At 48.8% G+C, this 22,518-nt stretch overlaps 4 protein-coding genes across 6 annotated transcripts; all 4 read left to right on the top strand.

Moving 5' to 3' along the window:
* The first annotated feature begins 100 nt into the window (after nucleotides 1-100).
* Nucleotides 101-9,781, top strand: LOC148332899 (uncharacterized). Of its 3 annotated transcripts, none has more exons than XM_088302741.1 (10): nucleotides 101-246; nucleotides 2,575-3,918; nucleotides 5,532-5,668; nucleotides 5,748-5,877; nucleotides 6,531-6,587; nucleotides 6,709-6,831; nucleotides 6,903-6,963; nucleotides 7,508-7,591; nucleotides 7,733-7,856; nucleotides 8,698-9,781. In XM_088302741.1, exons 2-10 carry the CDS (start codon nucleotides 2,599-2,601, stop codon nucleotides 8,837-8,839), a joined length of 2,178 nt encoding a protein of 725 aa, XP_088158867.1. In that variant the 5' UTR covers nucleotides 101-246; nucleotides 2,575-2,598; the 3' UTR covers nucleotides 8,840-9,781. The 3 variants fall into 3 exon arrangements, with proteins under 3 accessions (XP_088158867.1, XP_088158869.1, XP_088158868.1); XM_088302742.1 differs by lacking the exon at nucleotides 101-246 and adding an exon at nucleotides 395-576; XM_088302743.1 differs by lacking the exon at nucleotides 7,508-7,591.
* A 167-nt stretch (nucleotides 9,782-9,948) lies between these two features.
* LOC148332898 (interferon regulatory factor 2-binding protein 2-B-like) lies at nucleotides 9,949-13,112 on the top strand. Its single transcript, XM_088302744.1, has 2 exons — nucleotides 9,949-11,328; nucleotides 12,391-13,112. Exons 1-2 carry the CDS (start codon nucleotides 10,782-10,784, stop codon nucleotides 12,945-12,947), a joined length of 1,104 nt encoding a protein of 367 aa, XP_088158870.1. The 5' UTR covers nucleotides 9,949-10,781; the 3' UTR covers nucleotides 12,948-13,112.
* Nucleotides 13,113-14,467: 1,355 nt separating this feature from the next.
* On the top strand, nucleotides 14,468-18,299 carry LOC148332897 (mitochondrial import receptor subunit TOM20 homolog). The gene is made up of 5 exons (XM_088303786.1): nucleotides 14,468-14,690; nucleotides 16,784-16,830; nucleotides 16,911-16,992; nucleotides 17,080-17,222; nucleotides 17,662-18,299. Exons 1-5 carry the CDS (start codon nucleotides 14,570-14,572, stop codon nucleotides 17,704-17,706), a joined length of 438 nt encoding a protein of 145 aa, XP_088159912.1. The 5' UTR covers nucleotides 14,468-14,569; the 3' UTR covers nucleotides 17,707-18,299.
* Nucleotides 18,300-19,135: 836 nt separating this feature from the next.
* Nucleotides 19,136-22,509, top strand: ndufaf5 (NADH:ubiquinone oxidoreductase complex assembly factor 5). The gene is made up of 11 exons (XM_088301802.1): nucleotides 19,136-19,387; nucleotides 19,941-19,981; nucleotides 20,057-20,120; nucleotides 20,254-20,301; nucleotides 20,373-20,476; nucleotides 20,542-20,581; nucleotides 20,765-20,962; nucleotides 21,320-21,380; nucleotides 21,468-21,551; nucleotides 21,675-21,757; nucleotides 21,848-22,509. Exons 1-11 carry the CDS (start codon nucleotides 19,181-19,183, stop codon nucleotides 21,926-21,928), a joined length of 1,011 nt encoding a protein of 336 aa, XP_088157928.1. The 5' UTR covers nucleotides 19,136-19,180; the 3' UTR covers nucleotides 21,929-22,509.
* The last annotated feature ends 9 nt before the right edge of the window (nucleotides 22,510-22,518 follow it).

Below are 22,518 nucleotides of genomic sequence, written 5' to 3'. Positions count from 1 at the left end.
ACGAGAACAACCGCCTGGGAGCGGTGCCTGCCGGGAAAGTGCGAGGCGGGAGGACGGCCCCGCCCACAATCGTCGTCATAGCGCCCGCCCTCTTCGTCATAGGCGACTTCGTCGGCCCTCGTCTCCCGGCTCCTCGAGCTCTACTTCGGACTCCAACGAGTTGAAGCGCCTCCGGCTCCGCGGACGAGTCCTCCCGCCCGCCGCCGCCGCCGCCGCGTCATGGAAGCTCTCGTCGAGCGCGTCAAGGTGCGTCAAAACTGTTTGTTTGTTTGTTTGTTGTTCTTATTGACAGAAGGAGAAGAAGCAGCGGCAACAGCTACTTGCTGTCAGCGCTAGCTCAACTTGCTTAGCTAGCCGCGCCCGATGCTAACCAAGCCGCTCGCTGTCATTTGACGACGATGACGACGAGCCTCTCGTGTCGCGTTTTCCTCCTTTTGGGCTCACTTGCAGCCACGATTGCTCGGAGAAGAAACGCGGATATGACAAACTCGTCTGCGTTGTCAACTGCTAGCTCCGCGCCAATGCTCGCTCGCCGCCGCCGAACCTCCCGGCCCATTCCGACGGACTTGTTGTCAAGTGAGTTCCCGTGCAAACGTCGACACTCACGCTAGCTTGCTAGCCGGTTAGCTTCCCCTCTTCGGTTCCAACGCAAGCAAACTTAGGTGCGCGAGCTGCCACAAATCGTAGCTCGTAGGCTGCTGTTGTGTCGAGTGGCCAGGCTTGGCCTGTCAAATTGGCGTCTGCGGAGGTCCAGAAGAAGCAAACGTCGAAGCTGGATGCATTTGCACGACGGCAGCATTCTCAGACAGAGCCCGTCAAGAGGAATGTGCTCACCTGAGCGTCATTTTGCTCCGGCAAATATGAAGAAAGTGAGAAAATTGCGCCTCGGCAAGAATGAGGGCTGTGCAAGGAAAGTGAATTTGTTCATGCACATTTCACGTACAAGACCATTCAAAGTGTTTTGCATCAAACATTCGAAGCGTTGCTAAAATCCATTTCAAATCAGTTGGATTTTGTTCAAATGATTAGACCCGAGCACCTTCATATAAATGAAAAAGGTTCCGTATGGATTGAGGCGAACGCTGCAGTAAACAAACAATCTCGTGTTTCGCCCTGTTTTGGGAGTTTGTTGGCCAAACTACTAAATGCTCCGTCCTTCTTTTTGTTTGACTTCTCCCACACCATCTGAGGGTTCTGGTTGCTTCCTCAAGCACAAGCACATTTTTGCTCCTAGACCTTTTCGACATTTATAGCGCACCAGCGGCAAGCTTTTAAAATCCGGCCTATTTGAGTTCAAGTGTCATGTTTTCAAAAAAAGAAAAAAAAATTGGTGAATTATAATCTTCCTGTGCTCAACTCGACTTGCTCATGAGAGAATGTTCAAAGTCTTTATTAAAACTACGACAACAATTGTGGCGTACGGTCGAGCTCGAGCGCTTCGTCGGACAGCTGATAGAGAAAATGGACATAAATCGCCAGTTTGATTTATTATTTTTTTTCCTCTATTACGTCGTCAAACATTACGTAATACGTCATGACTTGAAAACTAACAATCTCGTCAAAACGACAGCATGCGTTAGTTAGTTCAAGAAATCCCTCGGGGCAAAGTCGTGAAAAGCAGTCAGATGTTCATACCAATGTTATTGTAAACATTAAGTTTTTTTTGTTTTTTTTTAATCGGCCAATTAATCGTTATGGGAATTTTATTCTGCCACTATTGGAATCATCAGCCTTAAAATAAAATGCCCATTGGCTTTGTCGCCCTAATCCGAATAACGCGGGCTCAGTGAAACCTGAAAAACGGAGGTTCCGCCGCTCGGCGAAACGCGCAACCGAGAGTGTGACCGCTTTGGGCAGGTTTTGCAAACCAAGTGAAACTGGGATCACATTGTTTTTCCATTATTGTGCAGCCCTTTTGCACACACAATACCGTTTTCTTTTTAGCGGTTAAATTAGAACACCAATTAAAACACACATACAATAGACACCAGAAGAACAGCAACAGTCTCATGTTGAGTCAAAAGCTAAAGAAGAAAAAAAAGTCTTCCAACGAGTTTTGCAAAATGGACAGCGCTGCCGTAAATGACAATTACTGATTATTTTTATTGTTTTTTTTCCCCCCTCAGGCTAATTGATGGAGAAAAAGGAAAAAAAATGTCCGCAAAGTAACAAATCAACGCAACCTTGACCATTTCGTTTGGAACCCGAAGTCTTAAAATTCACCTCGTGACTGTAAAAAAAGGAAACTCTCAAATCTGCTGAAAGTGCTTCTAAAAAGCAGTTTTCCTGCCGCGACGTTTGCAACTTACCCACAAAACGGCGCAAATTCAACGTTGTTGGTGAGGAGCAAAGCAATAGTCGGGCTTTTTTTTTTGTGAATTTTAGAGTTGCGGTTTGAAGTCTCCAATTCCCCAAAGGCGGCGACCACTCGTCACGTCGGTTAAAAACACGAATGGGCTTCAAAATGCCGGCGAGCCGACCGACGGTCAAAGGGATCACGAGTGGATCCCGAGTTTATTTGCTCGACTGACTGTTGCCACGGCGACGCTGACACCTTTCTCGTGTGCGCGGCAGGTGTAGCAGGACGGACGAGTCGCCATGGAGCCTGACGTCATCCGGCTGTACTCGTCCTCCCCGCCGCCCATGGAGGACGCCGAGGAAGAGGACGAGGACGAGTTTGGCGACTTTGGCGCTTTTTCAAACCTGTCGGCCAGCGTCAGCTTGGGCGAGCCGGATGCGCCCGGGCACGCCTCCTTTGTCCCGGACGCCACCTCGCCGCCGGAGCTCCTCAACGGTCTGCCGGCCGCGCCGGGGACGCGCCGCGAGGCCAAGGCCGACGGCGCGGCTCCCGGAAGCCGCGATTGGTCGGATGTGAAGAGACCCGACTCTCGTGTCGCCGGCGGTGACATCATCGCAAACGGATTTGCGGCCTCAGACGTCAAGCCGAGCCCGCATCCTTTCGTGATCTGTCACGCCAGTGACAATGCCGCAGGAGATCTGGACGCTTCCGAGGCGGCGTTTGCTGATTTTGCCGCTTTCTCGGACACGGGACGCCAGCTCGGCGTCACGCGCGATCCGGGGCACGGAGACGGCGTCGGCCCCGGATGCGCCGCTGACGGAACTGGACCTGGCTCTGCAGCCACACCCGGTCCCGTACCACGTGACATGCAGCCAGACACCAAACGAAGTCACTCCGTCTTTGCGCCCGGCACAAAGCCACCTCTCCACGCCACCGCCGGCCAGGCTGAAGGCGGCGTCCAATGCGACGGCGTGGCTGGCATCTGTCCCCAAGGGGGCGACAGCCTCTGCGTTGACGTTGACGGTGTCCATGGCGATGGCCTCTTTGTCAACGGCGCGAGCGTCGACGGCACCTGTCCCAACGGCCTCCGCGTTGGCGGTTGCGATTGCGATGATGACGGCGACGGGCGGACCTCGGAGACGGAAACGGAGACCTCGGTAGGCCGCCCGCTGTCCACAGACGCCCCGGAGGAGTACGACGACGTGAGCGCGACTGGCTCCGCGCCCTCGCCGCCCCCCTTCCGGGAAGAGAACGCCACCCCCGCCGACCGCAGCCAGCTGCACGACGAGGAATTTGGGGACTTTGGAGACGCCGCGGGTCCGTTGGGCGGGCAGGCCTTCGTGGACTTGAAGCGCCACGAAGCGTGTCCGCCGCAAAGCCGTGACGACTTTGGCGACTTCGACGCGCCCCGGCCTGATGCTGACGCTGAGGAAGAGGGAGGAGCCTCTTTTGGCCAATTTGCGCCCGCCGATGCCAGGTGGAGCGCCTTCGGAGAGGACACGGCGTGCGAGTTGAGCGCGGACGAGTCGTGGGCGGCGTTCAGCTCGGACGAAGCCGGCGTGGAGGCCCGGTGCCGAGCGGAAACTTCCACCGTGGAACAGGACGGCCGCAGACATACGGTGAGTGGGATTGTTTCAAAGCAAGCTCAACCAAAGCCTTTGGCTTCAACTTTTTCCACAACATACGAGCGTCTTCCGAATTACGCGTTGTTGTTAGCAACCGATACCGACGTTATTTCAACGTCTTCCTTTACTTCCAAAGTGGGACGACACCGGCAAAAAAAAAATTCAATATAGCTGAGATTAAGTCCTCCTTACCGGTAGTTGGCGCTGCACTTGATCAGTTTGACACATGGGCGAATAATTATATGCTTCAGAAAGAAAGGGAGCTCTTCATGGCTGTCTTTTTTTAATTTTTTTTTTTATTGAATTCTTTGTTTTCATGAAAGGCTCAGCAATAGGGCTGGGCGATATGGTGGAAAACTATCGGTAGGCATGTATGCCTTATCGGTCGGTATCGATTTATGTATGTCCAGCCATCTTCTGTACCGCTTTTCCTCATTAGGGTCGCGGGGGGGTGCTGAAGCCTATCCCAGCTATCTTTGGGCAGTAGGCGGGGGACACCCTGAACTGGTTGCCAGCCAATTGCAGGGCACACAGAGACGAACAACCATCTGTGCGATTGTTGCAGAGAGCTGGGACTGTGTGTGAATTTAGGGGGATTCCCCGGAGCGCCTCATCCAAACAGTTACTCAAATCAGAGAGCGTGACCGGACACAGGGAGGGAGAACAACGTAGCTTTAATTGCACTCCAATCAATTCAACAGAGCTCAATCACTCACTTTCATTCTGGCGCATACACGACGCCGAAAAGTGTAGCAATCGCGCACCCACGGCTATCGGACTCCATACGTCTCTCCTCGGAGCTTAGCTGTCCAACAATATGCCCGACATAAATTAACGTAAATACAAGGACCCATTAGCTGCCCGGAAACATGCCTGTTGTTAAATACGCAAATTAAACAGCAAGCCAATACTTGTATAAACAGAGCGGTAATGAGGAATTTACAACAACCATTGAAAATAAAACGGGGGGGAAAAGGGCTGAATTCCAATTTGTTTTATTTTGAAATGTACAACGCACGCCGGGCTCCATTGAGACGGAAAAATTCTGGTGCTCCGGGCCGTTTTGTCCCGTGCTTGTTATCGGCCTAACTATTAAGCAAGCGTTTCCTCAAGTCGGCCGGTAAGTCCACCTTAGCCACCCGTTTTTTTTATTTGTTTGTTTTGAGTCACGCCAGCTCAGCGTAAACCTCGGGTTGCATTTCCTCAATGGGAGGGAGTTTGTGACGAGTAGGGCAGTGATAGGTCGAATCTGCGCCCTTGGTTTTTTTTTTGGGGGGGGGGGGGTCGATAATTTATCGATACCATTTTCTATCGATATCACTTACCCAACTATCGCGATGCGTATTGATATCGAATTATCGTCACAACCCTACTCGGAAATCAATTCGATTCTGACCGAAATGCAATTTTCAAACGTGACAGACAATGTTGCTCATTGTAAAAGCACAAAGTTGATCAGTCTGCGTTCATGGACGGCATATTTAGATTAAGAATAATTAATTGGCCATCAAAATAGTTATTGATGAATTTGGTCATGGATTTATAGTCGCACCTCTTTTCCGTCTTTTAAAATGAGGCCCGCGCGCGGTTCTTCGTCGTGTCTGCAGGCGGCGCTGTTGAGTCGAGTGGAGAAGTTGTTGGAGGTGAGCTTCCCCCGTGCCGCCGGCCCCTCCCGATCCCCTGCCGCCGAGGAGCAGGTGGCATCGCTCAAGACGCTGGTGGAGGCGGGCGAGGACGTCGGCAGGTGCGTGCGGTTGATCCCGAGAAGACGCGACTCTCCCGTCAGACGCCGCAGTCACGTGACGTCTTTCTCGTTTGTCTAGCGCGCTCCGTGGCGGCGTGTGGTCGCATCTGCGAGACATCCACGCGGCGGTGGGCCTCAGGCATCAGTGGGGGGGCTCCTACTGCAACAAAACGCTCCTCGGCTGCCTCGGCATCGACACGCGCAACATTGTGAGACTCCGAAGCTGCTGTGCTCCACATTCACTTTTTTTTTTATCAATATTTTACCTTCAATTTATTCTTTCTCTCTTCTACTTTGAACGGTGAGGCAGAAGTGCACAAATTGGACATTGGAAAAGAAACGGTCAAATCTTTTCAAATCGGCAAATGTAGTTTGAACTTGGAAATATATATATAGAAGTATTATTTAAAAAACAATGGAAATTGTATTTTTAAGAGGGTGGAAAAAGATTCAACTCTTGGCACATTTTCAGGCTGTCATCACAAAAAAATTGTGAATTATTTGTGGGTACAAATCTTAATGTGTGTGTGTGGGGCAGGGGGGGGTTAAATTTAAAAAATAAAGTCTGAGGGGAAAAAGAACTCAAATCAGAAACCTTATCTTTGGTTTTTATGACTAAAATTGGGAAAATAGTTTTGAAATTTTTTTTGTTGGAACTTGAAAAAATGTGAAATTTTAAATCAGAATTGAGGAATAAAAACAATTCAATGTAAATCTGAAATTTTAATTTTGAGAAAAACTGATTTCCTTTCTGAATATTTTTTATTATTTTGTTTAGATATATATTTTTTTAATTTTATGAGCGTTTGTGTTTGAACTCTTAACTTGATCTCGATTTGTGTTTGCAACTTGATGCTTTCAGCTGTTCACAGGACAGAAGAAGCAGCCGCTAATTGTGCCCGTGTACGCCGCCAGTCTGGTGAGTCACCTCCTGCCATATTTGCAAAAACAAATTAAAAAAAAAAAAAAGGATTTGTTAAATTATAAAAGAAAAAGCAAAGTTTCTTTGCCATTGTGCTTGCCTCACGTTGTGTCCGCAGGGCATGTTGGAGCCCACCAAAGAGCCCCCAAAGCCCGTCTCTGCGGCGGAGATGATCGCTTCCATCGCACAAGCACCAGCGGCGGCTCCGGACGCCAACTGTCGCCCCTCAGACGTGGCGCAGGTGGGAGGCGGTCTCGGCCTTGGGCTGGTGGCGGGGCCGCGCTGATGTTTGCTTGTGCTTGCTCCGTGCAGGAGGTGCTCCCACCCGTCCAGTTCGACTGGAGCAGCAGTGGCCTTACCAACCCTTTGGACGGTAGGGGGCCCAAGCCCGCCAAAAGCACTTTTTGGTTTTGCCGTCTTTGGTCAAAGCGCTCAAAAAAAGCAAACCAAAGGCGCTCGGGATGAGGTGCGGGGCTGGGCGATATCGCTGCAAAATGCATCACCGGAGTCATTTGTTTTTCACCGCATTGAAGATGAAATGGCGCCAAACCATTCATAATAAAAAACGTTCAGAGTGCCCGCTAGGAAAAGGAGCAATGTTCACGATTGTCGCAGTTGAAGCAAAAAGGGAATTTTTGGAGGCATGGATGATGCATTTTGGGCATTTGCGTGGTGGACGTCTGAGAAACTTGCAACGGTTTTTGGGTGTTTCCATGCCGCCGAAACCAAAAGGACAATAGTGCCTCCAAATTTTCATGCGACCACACAACTGTCAGAAAGCGGAGTTATCGCCCAGCCCTAATCAGGCCTTTCTCTTCTCTGTCCAACCCCCCCCCCTTCTTCTTCTTTTCTGCTGTCGTCTTGACTTTCCTGTGCCGCTTCCTTGTCTTGTTGCGGTCACGCCCGCTCGCTCTCAGCCAGCGGCGGCTCCTTCCTGCTAAACCTGGACTTCTTCGGTCCCGCGGACGACCCGGGCTCGTCCGGCTCGCCCGCCATCCCAGGTCAGCCGCTGTTTCGCTTTGGCTTTCTCCCGCTCGCTGCGCCAAAGCTTTCCCGCCTCCCCGCGCTTGAGCCGCCGGATCGCGACACAACACGACGCCACCTCGCTTCAACCGGCCACTTTTTTACCGTCCGTCCCGCAGGCGTGGACCCCGAGCTGGTGGAGCTGACCACGGCCAAGATGGACTCGGGCGGCGCCGGCGGCCGTGTGGCGGACGCCTTCGCCCGCCTCATGTCCACCATGGACAAGACCAGCACTTCCACCAGGTCGGCAGCTCAGAACCGTTTTCTGCCGTTGCAGTCATTTTGGAAATTGTAAAAAAAAAAAAAATGTTGTGGAAAGTCGCATTTTCCCAATAGGCGCCGGCTGGCTTTTCAAGCTGCTTTGTGTTGGCTAACTCTGCAATCTTTATCGTCGCTGCGCTAGCAAATGTTTATCGTCCGATAGATTTGCTTTTCCTTTTAAGGACTGAGGCGCATATCCTATTGAGAGAGGAAATTTCCCGAGACGCATTCCTTGATGGGACGGTTTTCTGTCTCTCTCTTTTCATCCATCTGCATCTTCCGCGACCAATAAATAACACGCAGTCGCTCGGTTTGGAGTCGCACGTTGCCGATCATTCAGATGGAGACTTTCTACTCGTCGCAGCCAATATGGATTTTCGTGAAGTAGATGTCGATTCCGTCACGCGGCAGACTAAAACTATGAGAACCCATTCATTGTCACATTTAATTTCAGAGTAAAAAAAATAGAATGAATAAAAAAAACCTACGAATCATTTTGTGGTCCCTTAAGGCTTTCAACAAATTTATGAATTAGGGGCAGAGCATTTGACTGCTTCATATTTTGTTCTTAAGCATTGATTTTTACAATGGGGGGGGGGGGGAGTGTTTTTGTTTTTTCTTCCGGCTGGGACATTTGAATGTCAGTATTGTCTTAAGTGTTAACATGTTTAAAGAAAAGTTTTTTTTTTTTTTTTTTTGGGATGATCTGATTAATTGGTCCGATATTGATTTCCTTTTTATCGTGATGGGCGCTCTCGCGTCACAACTTATCATGCGAGCGAAGCTCACGTGTCAACGCTGACTTCCTCCTCCCCTCTCCCAGGAGGACGCGAAAGGACGAGAAGCTGAGCTCCGAGGCGGCCGAGGTGATCTGCAGCCTTCCCGACTTGTCCTTCATGACGGCCAAGGTTCTGATGTTCCCCACCACGCTCACGCCGCTCACCACGCAGGCCACGCCCGACTGAAGAGCGCCAGCGTGCATGCACGCGCGCAGGTCCTCGTTGGCGTCGGCCCTTTTGTCTTCACTCCGTCTTTCTTTTTGATCAAGAGCATTTATCATGGCTGAGGCGGGGAGGCCCGGAGCCATCGCGGTTTCCTCGCCATCCTAGCTTGCACACTGATGTGTATATAATCGGGAAAGGAGTGCTTATCGATATCCAATCAATCAAATCAATCCACGGATCTATTTATGGACGGGGATGCTCCGCCTCCTGTGACATCACGCGGCCAGTTGGCATGTGAGCGTTCGTCTTGGGTCCAAACGCACACGTGAGGCAATGAAGGGACCAATAATGAGTGGGATGTGTTGTTTGTGTGCGCGCGTGTGCGTGTGTGGAGGGGTGTGTGTGTGTGTGTGTGGCAAGCACTTTGCACACAGTCAAGATGAAGTGGATGTAAAAAAAAAAAAAAAAAATAGTTCCTATGGAAGAAAAGCAAAATGGAATCACTGGAATTAGCGTCCACCTTGTGTGGGTGCGTGCGTGTGTGTTTGTCCATGTGACTTTTAGTCAACACAAATTAAAGTAATTTAAGAGGAAGAAAAAAATCAAGTTGTCTCGCAAGTTGTTTCCCAATATATGCAGCAAGGCACGACCAATATGGGTGGAGAAAGTCAGTGGAGAGGCGGAGTTATGTAAATTAGTGTTGAAGGTTATTGGAAAGCAAAGTCGAAACCAAAAAAAGTCAGAACCCCTCAGACATTCACGCTCCAGAAGAAAATCAATTACTACTGTTGATGTGACACAAAATGTTGGAGCCGTTTTTTTCCCCCTTGACTAATCAATCAATGTTTAGTTTAGAAAACGCCCATCTGTACTTTGTCCCCAAATGAATGAAAAGTGACAAGTGAACTGTTAGTAATGAGCTAACTTTTTGGAGCCAACAAACTTTGACCGCCATATTTTTTTTTCAGTTGTAAAGGTCTTTCTCTCAACCAGCACTGCGGATGTAGTTAGACATTTGTTAAAACACGAATCTACTTGACCATAGACTTATTTTACGACTTTTTTTTGGGGGGGGGGCTTGTTCTTTGAAATTCAAGTTCCTTAGTGGGTGTTGGCGAGTCACCGTTTCAGAGCGAAGATCTCTCTCACAATGAGCACATAGAGAATCACAATCCGATATCGGTACAAAATAATTCGACAACAAATTGGCGCCAATTTTCACGAAGCCATGTTGGATTGCTGATAACTAAAGAACGGACAACCTTGTGATCCTCGAACCGTCCCTGCCCTGGGTGATATTGTTCCCGAATTGAAATGTTTCCGTCTGATTTGAGTTTGCGCACGGGCGGGCAGCTTGGCAGCAACTTCGAGTTTTGCTGAAAAGCACCGAACTGACGACGTCATCACGGCAACCCTTGGAACGTATTTTTTCTTAACCGTGATATTGATTTTAATTTTCTTTTGGTGTGTCAGCAATTCTTCTGTAGTGGGTGCATTCAGATGAAATGAATACTCAACCAATGTAGTTGGACGGTGGTGGCGTATGTCGGATTAAAGCAACGAGTGTGACATCGCATGCGAGACAAACAATCTTTGGAGGGGGAGCAGCTGCGGTCGGCCGGGCCAATAGGACTTGTCGGGGTTTTTTTTTTCATTCAGATTATTAATTTTATTTAAGGAGTACAGGAGAAGCAAATACTGTGCGTCAATACACGATCTGTCTTTCTGGGCCAGGCAGGAAGAAAGGCGCGCGTGGTTGTGACGTCGCCGTCTTTGGGCGCGCGGGTCTGCGAGGCGCGCGGCCACGAGACTACCACGATGGCGGGCGGCAGCTTTCTGACGACATAACGAGACGTAGACAATTTGCGTGCGTTAACGTCGACAGCGCGCGAGCGCCCTCGCCGCCGCTGCTGCTTGTTCCACCGCGACGTCGACGTCGTCGCTCCTAGCAGAGCAGCGTATCATGACCGCGGCCGCCCGGCGCCAGTCGTGCTTCCTGTGCGACCTGCCCCGCATGCCGTGGGCCGTCATTTGGGACTTCAGCGAGGCCGTGTGCCGAGGCTGCGTCAACTACGAGGGGGCCGACCGCGTCGAGGCGGTCATCGACGCAGCCCGCCAGCTCAAGCGGACCCACGGCCTCCACGAAGGCCGAGCGGGGAAGCCACCGCCGCCGCTTCCGTTCACCGCCAAGGAGCTCCAGCATCCGGCCGGGGGGGAGCGTGCCTCCTCCCGCTACCCGTCTCGCCTGGGCCCGGTGGATGATGAGACGGCGGCGCCTCGACTCGTCAACGGCTTCCCCAAAGCCGACGAGCCGCCGGAGCTGAACCGCATGAGCCCCCCCAATCCGCGGCGGGGCAGCGGCGGCTTGATGGCGTTGGTCCACGTCGGCCACCCGCGCCTGCTGGACAACATGGCGGCGGACAAGGGCAGGAGCGTGCGCGAGCTCATGGACGTGCACGCGCTCGACGCCAGGGTGGAAAAGGAGCACGTGGCCGCGGCCTCCAAGACAGGTACGGTGACGTCACGATAACCGGAAGACACCTGTGTTGACGCAACCCTTTTTTTTTTCTTTTACTACAATCGAGCGTCGTATCGTCTAACCCTTTCGATAATCGGCTGAACAATTGTGCTCTAACTTTTTTTAATGGCTCAAATTGCGTTTGTATGAGTGCCTGCATTTAAAAATAAAAAATAAAAAAATACGTGAATGGCTTCTGGGTTCAAAAACGGCATCGGTTTACATTTTCTTTGGGGGGGGGGGTCGACTGGACTTGCTGACACGCGGCTATTTTATACAGTTGCTTGAATGAAAGAAATGTGCTTTGACAGGTTACGCAATGTACTTTGATTGTTCCCAAAAGTGGCATTTATGCTTTGATGTCACTTGTTTTTGCATCTGTCTACGGCAAAGATTGGCGTACATTTATATAGAACAGTAATTGGAAAAAAGCCTCGCAAATCCAGATTTACGTCTCAGGGCATTTATGGCTGGGCGGCATGTGCAAACATTTATTTTTTCCCAATCGTTGCAACTTATTTTTCATATTCTTCTCATAGGCAAAATTGATTACAGTTGAGAATGAGTTCGAAGGACTATTGCCTGAAATTGATATTGTGGCACAAATTGAATCCCGTAATCTTAACGCGTTACTTTGCCAAATGCGGCAGTCTGATGGAAAGATTTCATGTATTTGGCAAAATGTGCAACTGGAGAAAAGTCTCCCTTCAGGGATGACGGTAGCAGGCAGTCGCCACCGGGCTGCAGACACGCGCGAGTTGTTGGCGGGCACCACGCCAATTGTCGCCGCGCTCTGCTCCATCATGCAAAGTTTGCACAAGCAACCAAACGGTCATCAAATGAAGGAGGTCGAGCTCAGCCAGCTGGTGGCAAAAGTGACTTTGTCTACCCTCTCGCCTGTGAGAGTGATGTCACGTTTTCGCCACGTCGACGTCTCGCGTGCGCATAGCAAGGAAGCATTTTCAAGCTCAAGATGAAAATATTCACGTTGGTCGTACACTGTGCAGCACAGGAACGGTTCTGATGTTTGTCATCTCGTGTTGGCATCTTCCAGAAAAGGGGAAGCTCCCGCGCAGCATGAAGAGGAAGGCGTCGCCCGAGCCAGACGGCAAAAGCTCGGCCCCCAAGTCCAACTGCGCTGAGGGTCCGCCGTGGTTGCGGTCCCCCAACGAGGCGGTCAAGACGGGCGTCGTGCCGCCCGGATTCTCGTCCGCTCTCTCTTCCTCTGAGTCCGCCGTGCCGACGCACGCTCAGTCACCCATCGCCGCGCTCATCTTGGCCACGGACAACGCGGGCGTGCCCAAAAGCGGCACCCCGCCTGGGCCCGGTGGGGACGCGGCGGTGGGCAGTGTCCCGCTCTGCTGCACGCTGTGCCGCGAGCGGCTGGAGGACACGCACTTCGTCCAATGCCCGTCGGTGGCGTCGCACAAGTTTTGCTTCCCGTGCTCTCGCGCCAGCATCAAGACGCAAGGCGCCAACGGCGAGGTGTACTGCCCCAGCGGGGGCCGCTGCCCCCTGGCCGGGTCCGCCCTGCCCTGGGCCTTCATGCAGGGCGAGATTGCCACCATCCTGGCCGGAGATGTCAAGGTGAAGAAGGAGCGAGACGCTTAGGAAACGCTCCTCTTGTTACCATGACAACCATGACAATGTCTGTCTTTTTTTCTTTTCTTTTTTTTTTCTTCTTCTTTGCTTTTGTTTTTTCCGCATTCTGTTTGTACATTTTCCAATATGTCCAATGGCAGCACGCACTTGACAAATAAACAAACCTTCCACTCAGATTGTGTGCGCTTGGGTTTGTGGTCATGTTTGTATTGTGTGTGTGCGTGCTGTGCTGTGCGTGTGATGCAATCCCCTGGGGCCTCCACAATGTTTTGGGGTTGCATGTTATGTAAACACGGAGGTTATCTCACTTGCTGTGCTGAAGCCCATGAGATAAGGAAAACTAAAATTAGCATACTAGCACTTCCTGTTTGTGAGCGTTGTGGCTACGGCCCCTGAGCCACTTTCAGCATTATGGCAGAACACCTTCAAGGCGTGCGTGTGTGTGTGTGTGTGTATATATTAGGGCTGTCAAAATTAAATCATTAACTCAGGTGATATAATCCCCAAAAAAATAACTCAGTTAACTCTGATTTACTTCAAAAAATTATTTGCATACTTTGCAAATATTGTGCCATATTCGCTGTCTTTAGCACATCTCAAAACGAAACACTGTTTAAGTTCCCACTGGGCCTTGCAAACCAACCTGCTGGAGTTTGGCGCTTGTGGGCAGTTTAGAGAAATGTTTAAAAAATAAATGTCTGCAAAGATGTCTCCATTTAGATCGTATTCAAGAATCCAAGAAAGCTATTAGAACAGTCTTTGAATTAAATATACTTCATATTTGGTGATTTTTGCATCAATTCCAAGATATTCAAGTAAGTTAGTATATATATATATATATATAATATAATTGTATCACATTATAAATACTTTGTTTTAACTAAATCATATGAGTACATTTGTTTTATTTCCCTGTGTTCTTATGAAGTGTTTTTGTTCAAACATTGGATCATGTTACAATGTCTTACAATGAAGAGCGTTTTTCAGACAAAATTCTCTATAAAAAAAAAACGTTAATATATTGTAACGTAGAGGAATGAGGCTAAGCAGACGATCTAGCGGCAAACTCTTTTATTAGCAAAAACGTTTACCGTCGGCCGTAACCACGCCGACAACCAACAACACGACCTCGAGTCAGTTAAAAATTGGTCTTTCCTCCCGCCTTCCGCCTGATGCCTTCACAGCCTCCCGAGAGAATAGGAAACCACAGGACCTGTGAAACCTATTCACAAAGTCGCTACAATATTCTTTTGGTAATTATGGTGGTACTTGGACAACAAAGTACATTTTTAAATGATAGATCGTGTAAAAAGTTTCAGAAGCACTGGATTAGAGATTATTATTATTATTTTTTTGTTTTTCAAAAGAAGAACCCGACCAAGATTTGATTATTTATTTATTTTTTTTGTTTTTCAAAAGAAGAACCCGACCAAGATTTTTTTCTAAACCTGTTTTGGACGTCCTCGTGTATTTTCTGCCAGGCGATCAGCGGACGACTAAATGTCTGTTACCTTGAAGGGCCCTTCCGGGGTCCTTCTTCCCTTTCTGCATTGCTGCTGTCGGAAGCAGACGGGTAAAGGAGAAATCGCGTCTCCGCGGTCGCTAGACGGAGCAGCCCATTTGGAGTTATCATGGTCGGGAAGACGAGCGCCATCGCGGCGGGAGTGTGCGGGGCACTCTTCGTGGGTTATTGTATTTATTTCGACCAGAAGAGGCGTAACGACCCCAACTTCAAGAACAGGCTGCGGGAACGTGAGTGCGACTGCTGAGGTCGTCATCCTCGTCTTCATCTTCAGCATTGGCTCCATTTTGGATCGCTTTTATCCGACCGGTGGCGAGCTAGGCTAGGCTAGGCTAGGCTAGGCTAGGCTAGGCTTGGCTACGCTTGGCGAGGCGAGTCAAGCCGCTGTGGTTACGAGATGTGATCGGCCTGCAAGATTGTATCGGTGTCGTGCGTGCCTACCTTCGTTGCTTTGGGAATCAGTCTGTGGTTACGTATTAATAACTGTGTTTGTTTCTTTTTAATGTTAATAAAGTAAAAAAAAATTCGTAGTTAAAACATGTTTATGAAGAAATATTTTACATTATATTCATACAATCTTGCAGCCCGACATTGTCGCAACTTCGACAGGAGAAACGTAATTGTTGCGCTGCTGTTGTTTCACAAGAAGGGCAGCGGCGGCTTTTTGCAATATTGTCCAACTGCAGCCACAAATTCTGAGAACGAGAACGCCCCCTCACACCAAGGGCCAAGTCCAGTGTCACCTGTTCTCCGGGGAGTTCGATTAATGCCATAATTAGTAAACGTCATGTCAAATACCTCAAACACAGTCAATAGAAGCATTCTAACAAGTTGTTCTTATTGTCGTTGCACACTTGAGTACAATGACAATAAAGGGATTTCTAATCTAATTCTAATCTTTCTTTATAAATAGTTGTATTGTATTTTTTTCACCCCTCCTCTGAGTTATGATTGGACTGTAAACAGCCAATCAAAATCCAATCTCGTGTCCGACTCCTGATTGTGAATTAGCGTTTTGTACGCGTAGAGGAGAGGAACCATTTTGTGCGTGCACTTGGAGGGTCTTGTACACGCGAAACACATTTTTTGTACAAACAAAACATGTTTTTGGACGCGGTATTTGACGTTATGCTTATGTAGTTGTGGCATAATTCTGACGCCATAAAATAGGTCGATCGTATCACCAAAGCCCACTCCGCGACACAGTCGTATTGGGAACACCCCGATGCGAACTGGATCCTCATTGGTCGACTAAACGCTGACAGGAACGCCCCAGCAGTCACCGAAGGACTCCATCACATCTGGTAGCAACATTGGTAACTGTTTTTTTCGAGGAGTGTCCCGATACAACTTTCTTCACTTCCAACATGGTTCCGATATTGCGCCCTGGAGTAACGCCGATGCCGCAGGAACGAAAATATCATGATGATTATTTCGCGTCTCATCCTGTACCGGGTTGCCGGGGGGGTGCTGGAGCCGATCCCAGCCTGACTGATTCTGAAAACGAACGTCGCCGTTTCTCGCTAGTTGTTGTTGCAAAGGCGGCTTGGGCCGCGAGCTTAGTTGCGGCGTCCGGTTTTTGTCGGCGTGACCGGCGCCCCTTGAAGAGTGTGCCAGAGATCCCGCCGGTCGCACCATCTCTTCCGGGATGTTAATAAAAGTGCTCGTTCATTTGTACTGTAATCCAATGTCGGTTAAGTCCACGCAATTTTGGTATCCAGCGGCGAAGGTGTAAATCCAGTTAAAAAGGAAAAAGCACGGCCGTTTGTCCTCTCGCTCTTTTGTCCGAGCCCTCCGGCCGCCAACGACCTGAGCCTGCGCTTCAGATCTCAGTCAAGTGAAGGACAGCAGTGCATGTGCGCGTTCATTTTATTGAGATTTTTTTTTTCCCCGTAAGCTTAACTGCCGACATCTTTTATATCTTCTTCACACGAGTGGTTGTTTAGCACGTTCGCTCTCGACGCTGCTTGTTGCTTTTTTCATGTTCCGCTTCCCACGTGTGTGTGTGTGTGTGTGTGTAATGCAAGCGCAAGCAAGAAATGAATCTTCATCCCCATATTCACGATACATAAGTGTCTTGATCATCTCGGGTCGGAAAATCAATATTGAGGCCATCTTATTGATGTGCTTCATTTCCAGTTGTTCTTTCAGCGTGCTCTTCATTGTCGGAGAACCGTCTTTAAAAACAGATGTGTTCGTTTTTGAGTCCAACCGGGAGTATTTTAGGCCCAATATGCAACGGTGCTGGCGCAAATTGTGTGTTGTTGGACGTGTCCAAAGTTTGAGAGGCATAAAGATGCTCACGTTGTTGTCGTGGTTTCAGGGAGGAGGAAGCAGAAGGTGGCCAAAGAGCAAGCTGGCATGGCCAAGGTGACTTGTCGTTTTCTTCTCGAAACCAATGTGAAACTTGGATAACGCGTGTCGCGCTTTGTTCCAAACACCACCGGCAGCTTCCGGACCTGAAAGACTCTGAGGCGGTCCAGAAGTTTTTCCTGGAGGAGATCCAGCTCGGGGAGGAGCTTCTTGCGCAAGGTAACGGCGGCAACATGCCCAGCAAAAGTTTGTCAGTCCGCCGCTCGCTCGATTCCACGCCATCGCTTCCGCTCGTCCGATTTGCAGGAGACTACGAGAAGGGCGTGGACCACCTGACCAACGCCATCGCCGTCTGCGGGCAGCCTCAACAGCTCCTGCAGGTCCTTCAGCAAACGCTGCCGCCGCCCGTCTTCCAGATGCTCCTCACCAAGCTGCCCACCATCAGCCAGGTGGGCGACGCCAAATTAAGGACTTGCTCGCTTTCTTTCCTTCACTGGCTGATGAGAATTGTGAAATATTCGACATATCGACCGATGAATCGGTCGATCCTGAAAATAATTTTTGAAAACCCCCCTGATGGGCTAACAAAACTAGCATCAGTGTTCCACTTCTCCCCCCTTTTTTTTTTTCCAGATTTTTGAATGCAAGCGGTGCGGCAACACATTTCAGCTGACAATATAACAATACCCACACGAATATTTTCTTAATCTTCAGCAAGAAAATCAAAAAGAAAGTCAGACGAGTTGAATGAGTCACGAACGAGAGCCACATTGAACCGAATCGACGCGTGAAACCAACTTTGGCTCGTTGCATTCACATGAAGTATCTTTATTACTCTGTTTTGGTGATGACTTTTGCTGACTGTGTGTGTGTGTGTGTGTGTGTTAGCGTATCGTGAGCGCACAGAGTCTGAGCGAGGACGACATTGAGTGAAGTGGGCCATCCTCGTCTTCCATCATGACGACACGGACCGATCGGACGCTCCATCTTGAAGCTCGTGCGACCGTTTCTCATGTCTTGTCTTTCTTTTTTTTTTTTTTGTGAGTGCGTGTGTGTGTAGACTTTTGACGTCCTGTTTTTGTCATCCCGCGTTCCAAACATAAAAGTGGGAACAAACTTTCTTTTGTGACTTGATCATTGACTCACTAGTATCTCGCCACCTTCCGAAAATGTTGGCCCAAGGTCTTTGGTTCTTAATTATTTGTTTAGACATGAAACTGAACCAAATATTGATTGCATTATGTTTATTCATATCATTTCATGTCGATGGCAGACTTGATTTTAGCAGAGTTGCCCGTCATCCTGAGGGGATGTTAAAGTCAAAACAATCATTTTGTCATGCAAATTGGATTCAGGCCATTTTATTGATTTATTTTTGCAGACAGCAAACATGTCTTGATTTTCCACCAACGCTTTGGTCGAAAGTGTCTCTACTTTCATTTTCAAGGAGACATTCTGCTTTTTGTTTTCAATTAATGTACTTCACAGATGTCTTAAGTCTTAAAAAAATAAATCAATACAAGACATTTTGCTGAATTTTTTTTTAAATATATATATTTGGGGGCATTTATTTTTCTAAATTGTTATTAAACATATTTTTTTATGAAATACATTTTAAAATGTTTCCAATTTCCCGTGTGCCCCAGCCGCTCTAACGGGGTCGCCAGAGGGGATGGAAGTCGTCTCGTCTCCTAAAAGTTGTAACCGCTCCATGTTGTTGAGTCAGCCCTAATTTAAAGATAATTAATTTGCCCTTAATGAGTAAACACGTTAGAATTCAGACAAATTATAATCCACTCTACTTTGGGAGCGGCTCTCTTCCTGATCAATTTGTCGCACGTGAAAAGGACTCCGGTAATTTTAGCAGCTCTTATCAAAGCCATTTGGACTCTTTTATAATTTACTTCAAGACAGAGTAATTACTTTGGTACTTCTGCGGCAATTATTGATGTATTGGGTAAAGTCATTTCATTTGAATTGAATTTGATATAGTATCAGTATAATATTTATAAATATATGTATTAGGGCCGTCAAACGATTGAAATTATTGAATCAAGTTAATAACTGCTTAAAAATTAATGGTAATTGCAATTGGAAGTCTCCAAAACATGCCATATTTTATTCCTACATGTATACAACAAACGCATGCTTTGCGTTGAGATAGTAAACTTGATTTGCTGCGGTGCAAGTGGAATTTCTTCTCGCCATGAGTGCAAATCGAGTTCCGACTTAATTTCATTGTCCATGCCCCGCCTGTGATGAGAGCGTCGCCCCTCCCAACATGGCCGCCACGTAGCACGGCGGTTAGCTGGATTGCTAGCGCTATGGCGTCGGTGACGTTTGCGCTGCTCAACGTCATCCCCCCACCGGAACCGGAAGCAGTGTAGCGCTGGCCGAAAAAGTCGCGATGATCGGCGGCGGAGCGTGTGGGAGACTCCTGCGTGCTTCATCTTCGCGCTGGCCCGGCTGTTGGGTGGCCGAAGGCCGCCGGAGGTCGTCGCGCTCCGGTGCCGGCGGACCCGCCAACGTGTTCGACCGAAACATGAAGAAGAGGCAGAAGGAGTGGGCGGGCTCAGGCCGCGACACCCGGAAGTACGACTACCTGAGGGACGAGGTCATTGCCGCAAAGTCCAGTAATTAGAATTAGAAATCCCTTTATTGTCATTGTACTCAAGTGTGCAACGAGATTAGAGATCGCACCGCAGAAAAATCTTCTCATCTCCGCTCCGCAAGTTTTGGCAAATTGGAACTCTAAATACCGTTGGAAGTGTACTTGACTCCACAGCTCACCCTCTCGGACTTTTGGTCGCAACTAGCATTTAGTAGCGCCTAAAAATAGCTCAAATAACCTTTAAAGTCATGCGTCAACTAATATTACATAGCATCATTTTATGTGTGAAATGTTGCCCACTCTGCATCCCTTTGAGCCTGATCATCTTGGAAGGGGGAGGCCGGGTTCCCCCATCTGGCTTCTTCTCGAGGTTTCTCATTTTTGGTCAGATGTTTTTTGGGGAGTTTTTCCTTGCCCTCCTGGGTGTTACGATTAAAGGATGTCGACTGTGGGGATGAGAAGCTCTTTGTGAAGTCAACTAAATACGAATATGCCACATTTGCGGTCAACTTAGACGTAGTAACGGAAATGACGTGGTGTGTTTGCCTGCGTGCAGGTCGGCAGTCGAGTGGCGGATCGCGTGTACGACGTGGCCAGGTAACTTCCAGTTGCGCGTGCCGTGCACATGCATCCGCTCGTCATAGGTGTCACGTGTCTGTGGTCGGCTTGCAGGTCCTTCCCTCTGGCGTTGGAGGTCGGTGCTGGACGAGGTCACGTCGCGCAACATTTAAGCGAGGTTTGCTTCGACGTTCAACACTCCACTGCAATGACTTTGTTCACATGCAGTCAATGTTCGAGTTCAGCTCAAAATTAACGGCGAACGGCAGCGAGCGCCAGTGTCCTTGTTTTGATGACTGCTTGTGGTTTAGGACGCGGTGGAGCGTTTGTTTTTGACGGACATCTCCAAGACCGCCCTGGTATGTCATCGGCCACCGATGTGTTGTTTGAAGAGCGGCCGCAGCGTGTCGCTTCCTGCGTTTGTCCCCAGAAGCAGAATGTCGGGGGTGAGATGCGGCGGCACGCGCTGGCGGCCGACGAGGAGTTCCTTCCTTTCCCGGCCAACTCGTTCGATCTGGTGCTCAGCAGCATGAGGTGAAGCGCGGTCGGTTGCCCGACGTGTTCCGAAGTGACCTTTGCCCCTCGTGTCGCCCTCACAGTCTGCACTGGGTCAACGACCTGCCCGCTGCGCTCGCACAGGTCAGTGATGACATCATGACGGGGCTCGGCGCCGATGGGGCTGACCAAAATGATCATTACTTTGATCAATGAAAATGATCAATCGTTCATTATTGTGGGGAAAAGCTGCAACGTAAAACTTTGGACAAACCATAATAATAGCGCCCAATTTTGCTGGAGAATTTCAATTTCCATCTGCGTCAGATCCACGGCGTCCTGAAGCCCGACGGCGTGTTCATCGGCGCCATGGCCGGCGGCGACACCTTGTACCAGCTGCGCTGCTCGCTGCAGCTGGCCGAGACGGAGCGGGAGGGAGGATTCTCGCCGCGCGTCTCGCCCTACACCGCCGTCACCCATCTGGGCAACCTGCTCGGACAGGCCGGCTTCAACATGCTCACCGTGGTGACGTCACGCACTCCCAACACACACACACACACAGATGGGGTGGGTCGTTATGCATCAAACAAAAAGTGCCAATAACACAAATGACATATTCGGCTGTTGGCTTTTGAAAACAGGCAGCTCACGATGCGTCCAAATTTTGCGCTCACTCCAAATCTGTCTTTGTTGCGCATCAAATTTCCATTAGAATTAAAAAACTATCTGCTGTAATGTGGTCATGCATTTGCAAATATTGATGAATGAAGTGTGTGTTTTTTTTTTTTCTTCTCTGAAACGTCAACGCTATAAATCACAACACTTGGTAAAATGCATATTGCGCAACCGTTTCGTTGGCCAACATTTATTTCTGCATTTCAGGACACTGACGAGGTGCAGGTGTATTATCCGGGCATCATGGAGGTGATGCTGGACTTGCAAGGTAAACGTTTGCCTTCATGTGACCTCCGTCAAAAGCGGGCGCCGCTCACGCCACCTCACCGTGCACGTACGTGCGTGCGTTGTTCAGGTATGGGCGAGAGTAACTGCGCTTGGAACCGCCGCTCCATGTTGCATCGAGACACCATTTTGGCGGCGGCGGCTGTTTACAAAGGTGATGCCTGCGAGTCAAATTGGTTTCGTGAGCTTGCTCGTAACTCAAATCACGTCAAATGGCTTGAACGTCCCGTGCTGCAAAAACACAATTTCAGCGACCAACTTTGGTTGTTTGCAACAGAAATGTACGGCAACGAGGACGGCTCGGTCCCGGCCACCTTTGACATCCTCTACATGATCGGCTGGAAGCCTCACCACTCTCAGGTGAAACGCCGCCTTTCTTCACTGCGCTGAGAAACGCTTTTGCAACCTTTGAACCATTTTGTGCGTTCCTTTTGTTGGGTTTGTCATCAGGCCAAAGCAGCCAAACGAGGCTCGGCGACCGTCTCCTTTGGAGATTTGGCCAAAATAAAGCCAAACGACGACAAGTCTTGAAATGTCACGCATTTATTGGAGGTTTTTGCGCAACAACAGGAAGAGGAACTGTGAGATTTGTATTCAACGCAAACATATGCTGCGGCCATGTGACATATGTACTCAACGTGAACATTAAATAGGACATAAGTTATCAATATGTGACATTAACTCAATGTGTATTGTCAAGTATGACAATTATCAGGCAATGTGACTTAAATATTAAACATGGCATTTACATGAAATAGGACATGATACAATATGCAATGCAACGTTATTGATATTGCACATGAGCCAAAGAAGCTCATTTTATGATGATCCATGTGAGGATTTTTGAGACAGAGTGAAAAGGTTGCGTTTTGTGTTATTGTGATACAGAAACTTTGGAAATTGTATTTTTATTTTTGGACACATTGGAGTTCAATCTCAGTGCTCAGTTGTTTGTTTTTTTTGTTTGTTTTATGTGTCCTCGGTCAGATGCTTTTAGGTTTTTGGAGGAAGGAAAAACTTTTTTTTATGGAAAGAAAAACAAAAACTGAAAAAAAAACCTTCCCACTGCCATTTGTTTTTGTTTGCAGTTGCAATAAAGATTTGATTTTGAACCGTCGTCA

The sequence above is a fragment of the Idiotropiscis lumnitzeri genome, chromosome 8, assembly GCF_059441095.1.
Source record: "Idiotropiscis lumnitzeri isolate Australia: NSW breed Sydney's pygmy pipehorse chromosome 8, RoL_Ilum_1.0, whole genome shotgun sequence".
In the NCBI taxonomy this organism is placed as follows: Eukaryota; Metazoa; Chordata; class Actinopteri; order Syngnathiformes; family Syngnathidae; genus Idiotropiscis; species Idiotropiscis lumnitzeri.
Note: the sequence above shows the minus strand (reverse complement) of the source record. Positions and strands in the feature narration are given on the sequence as shown.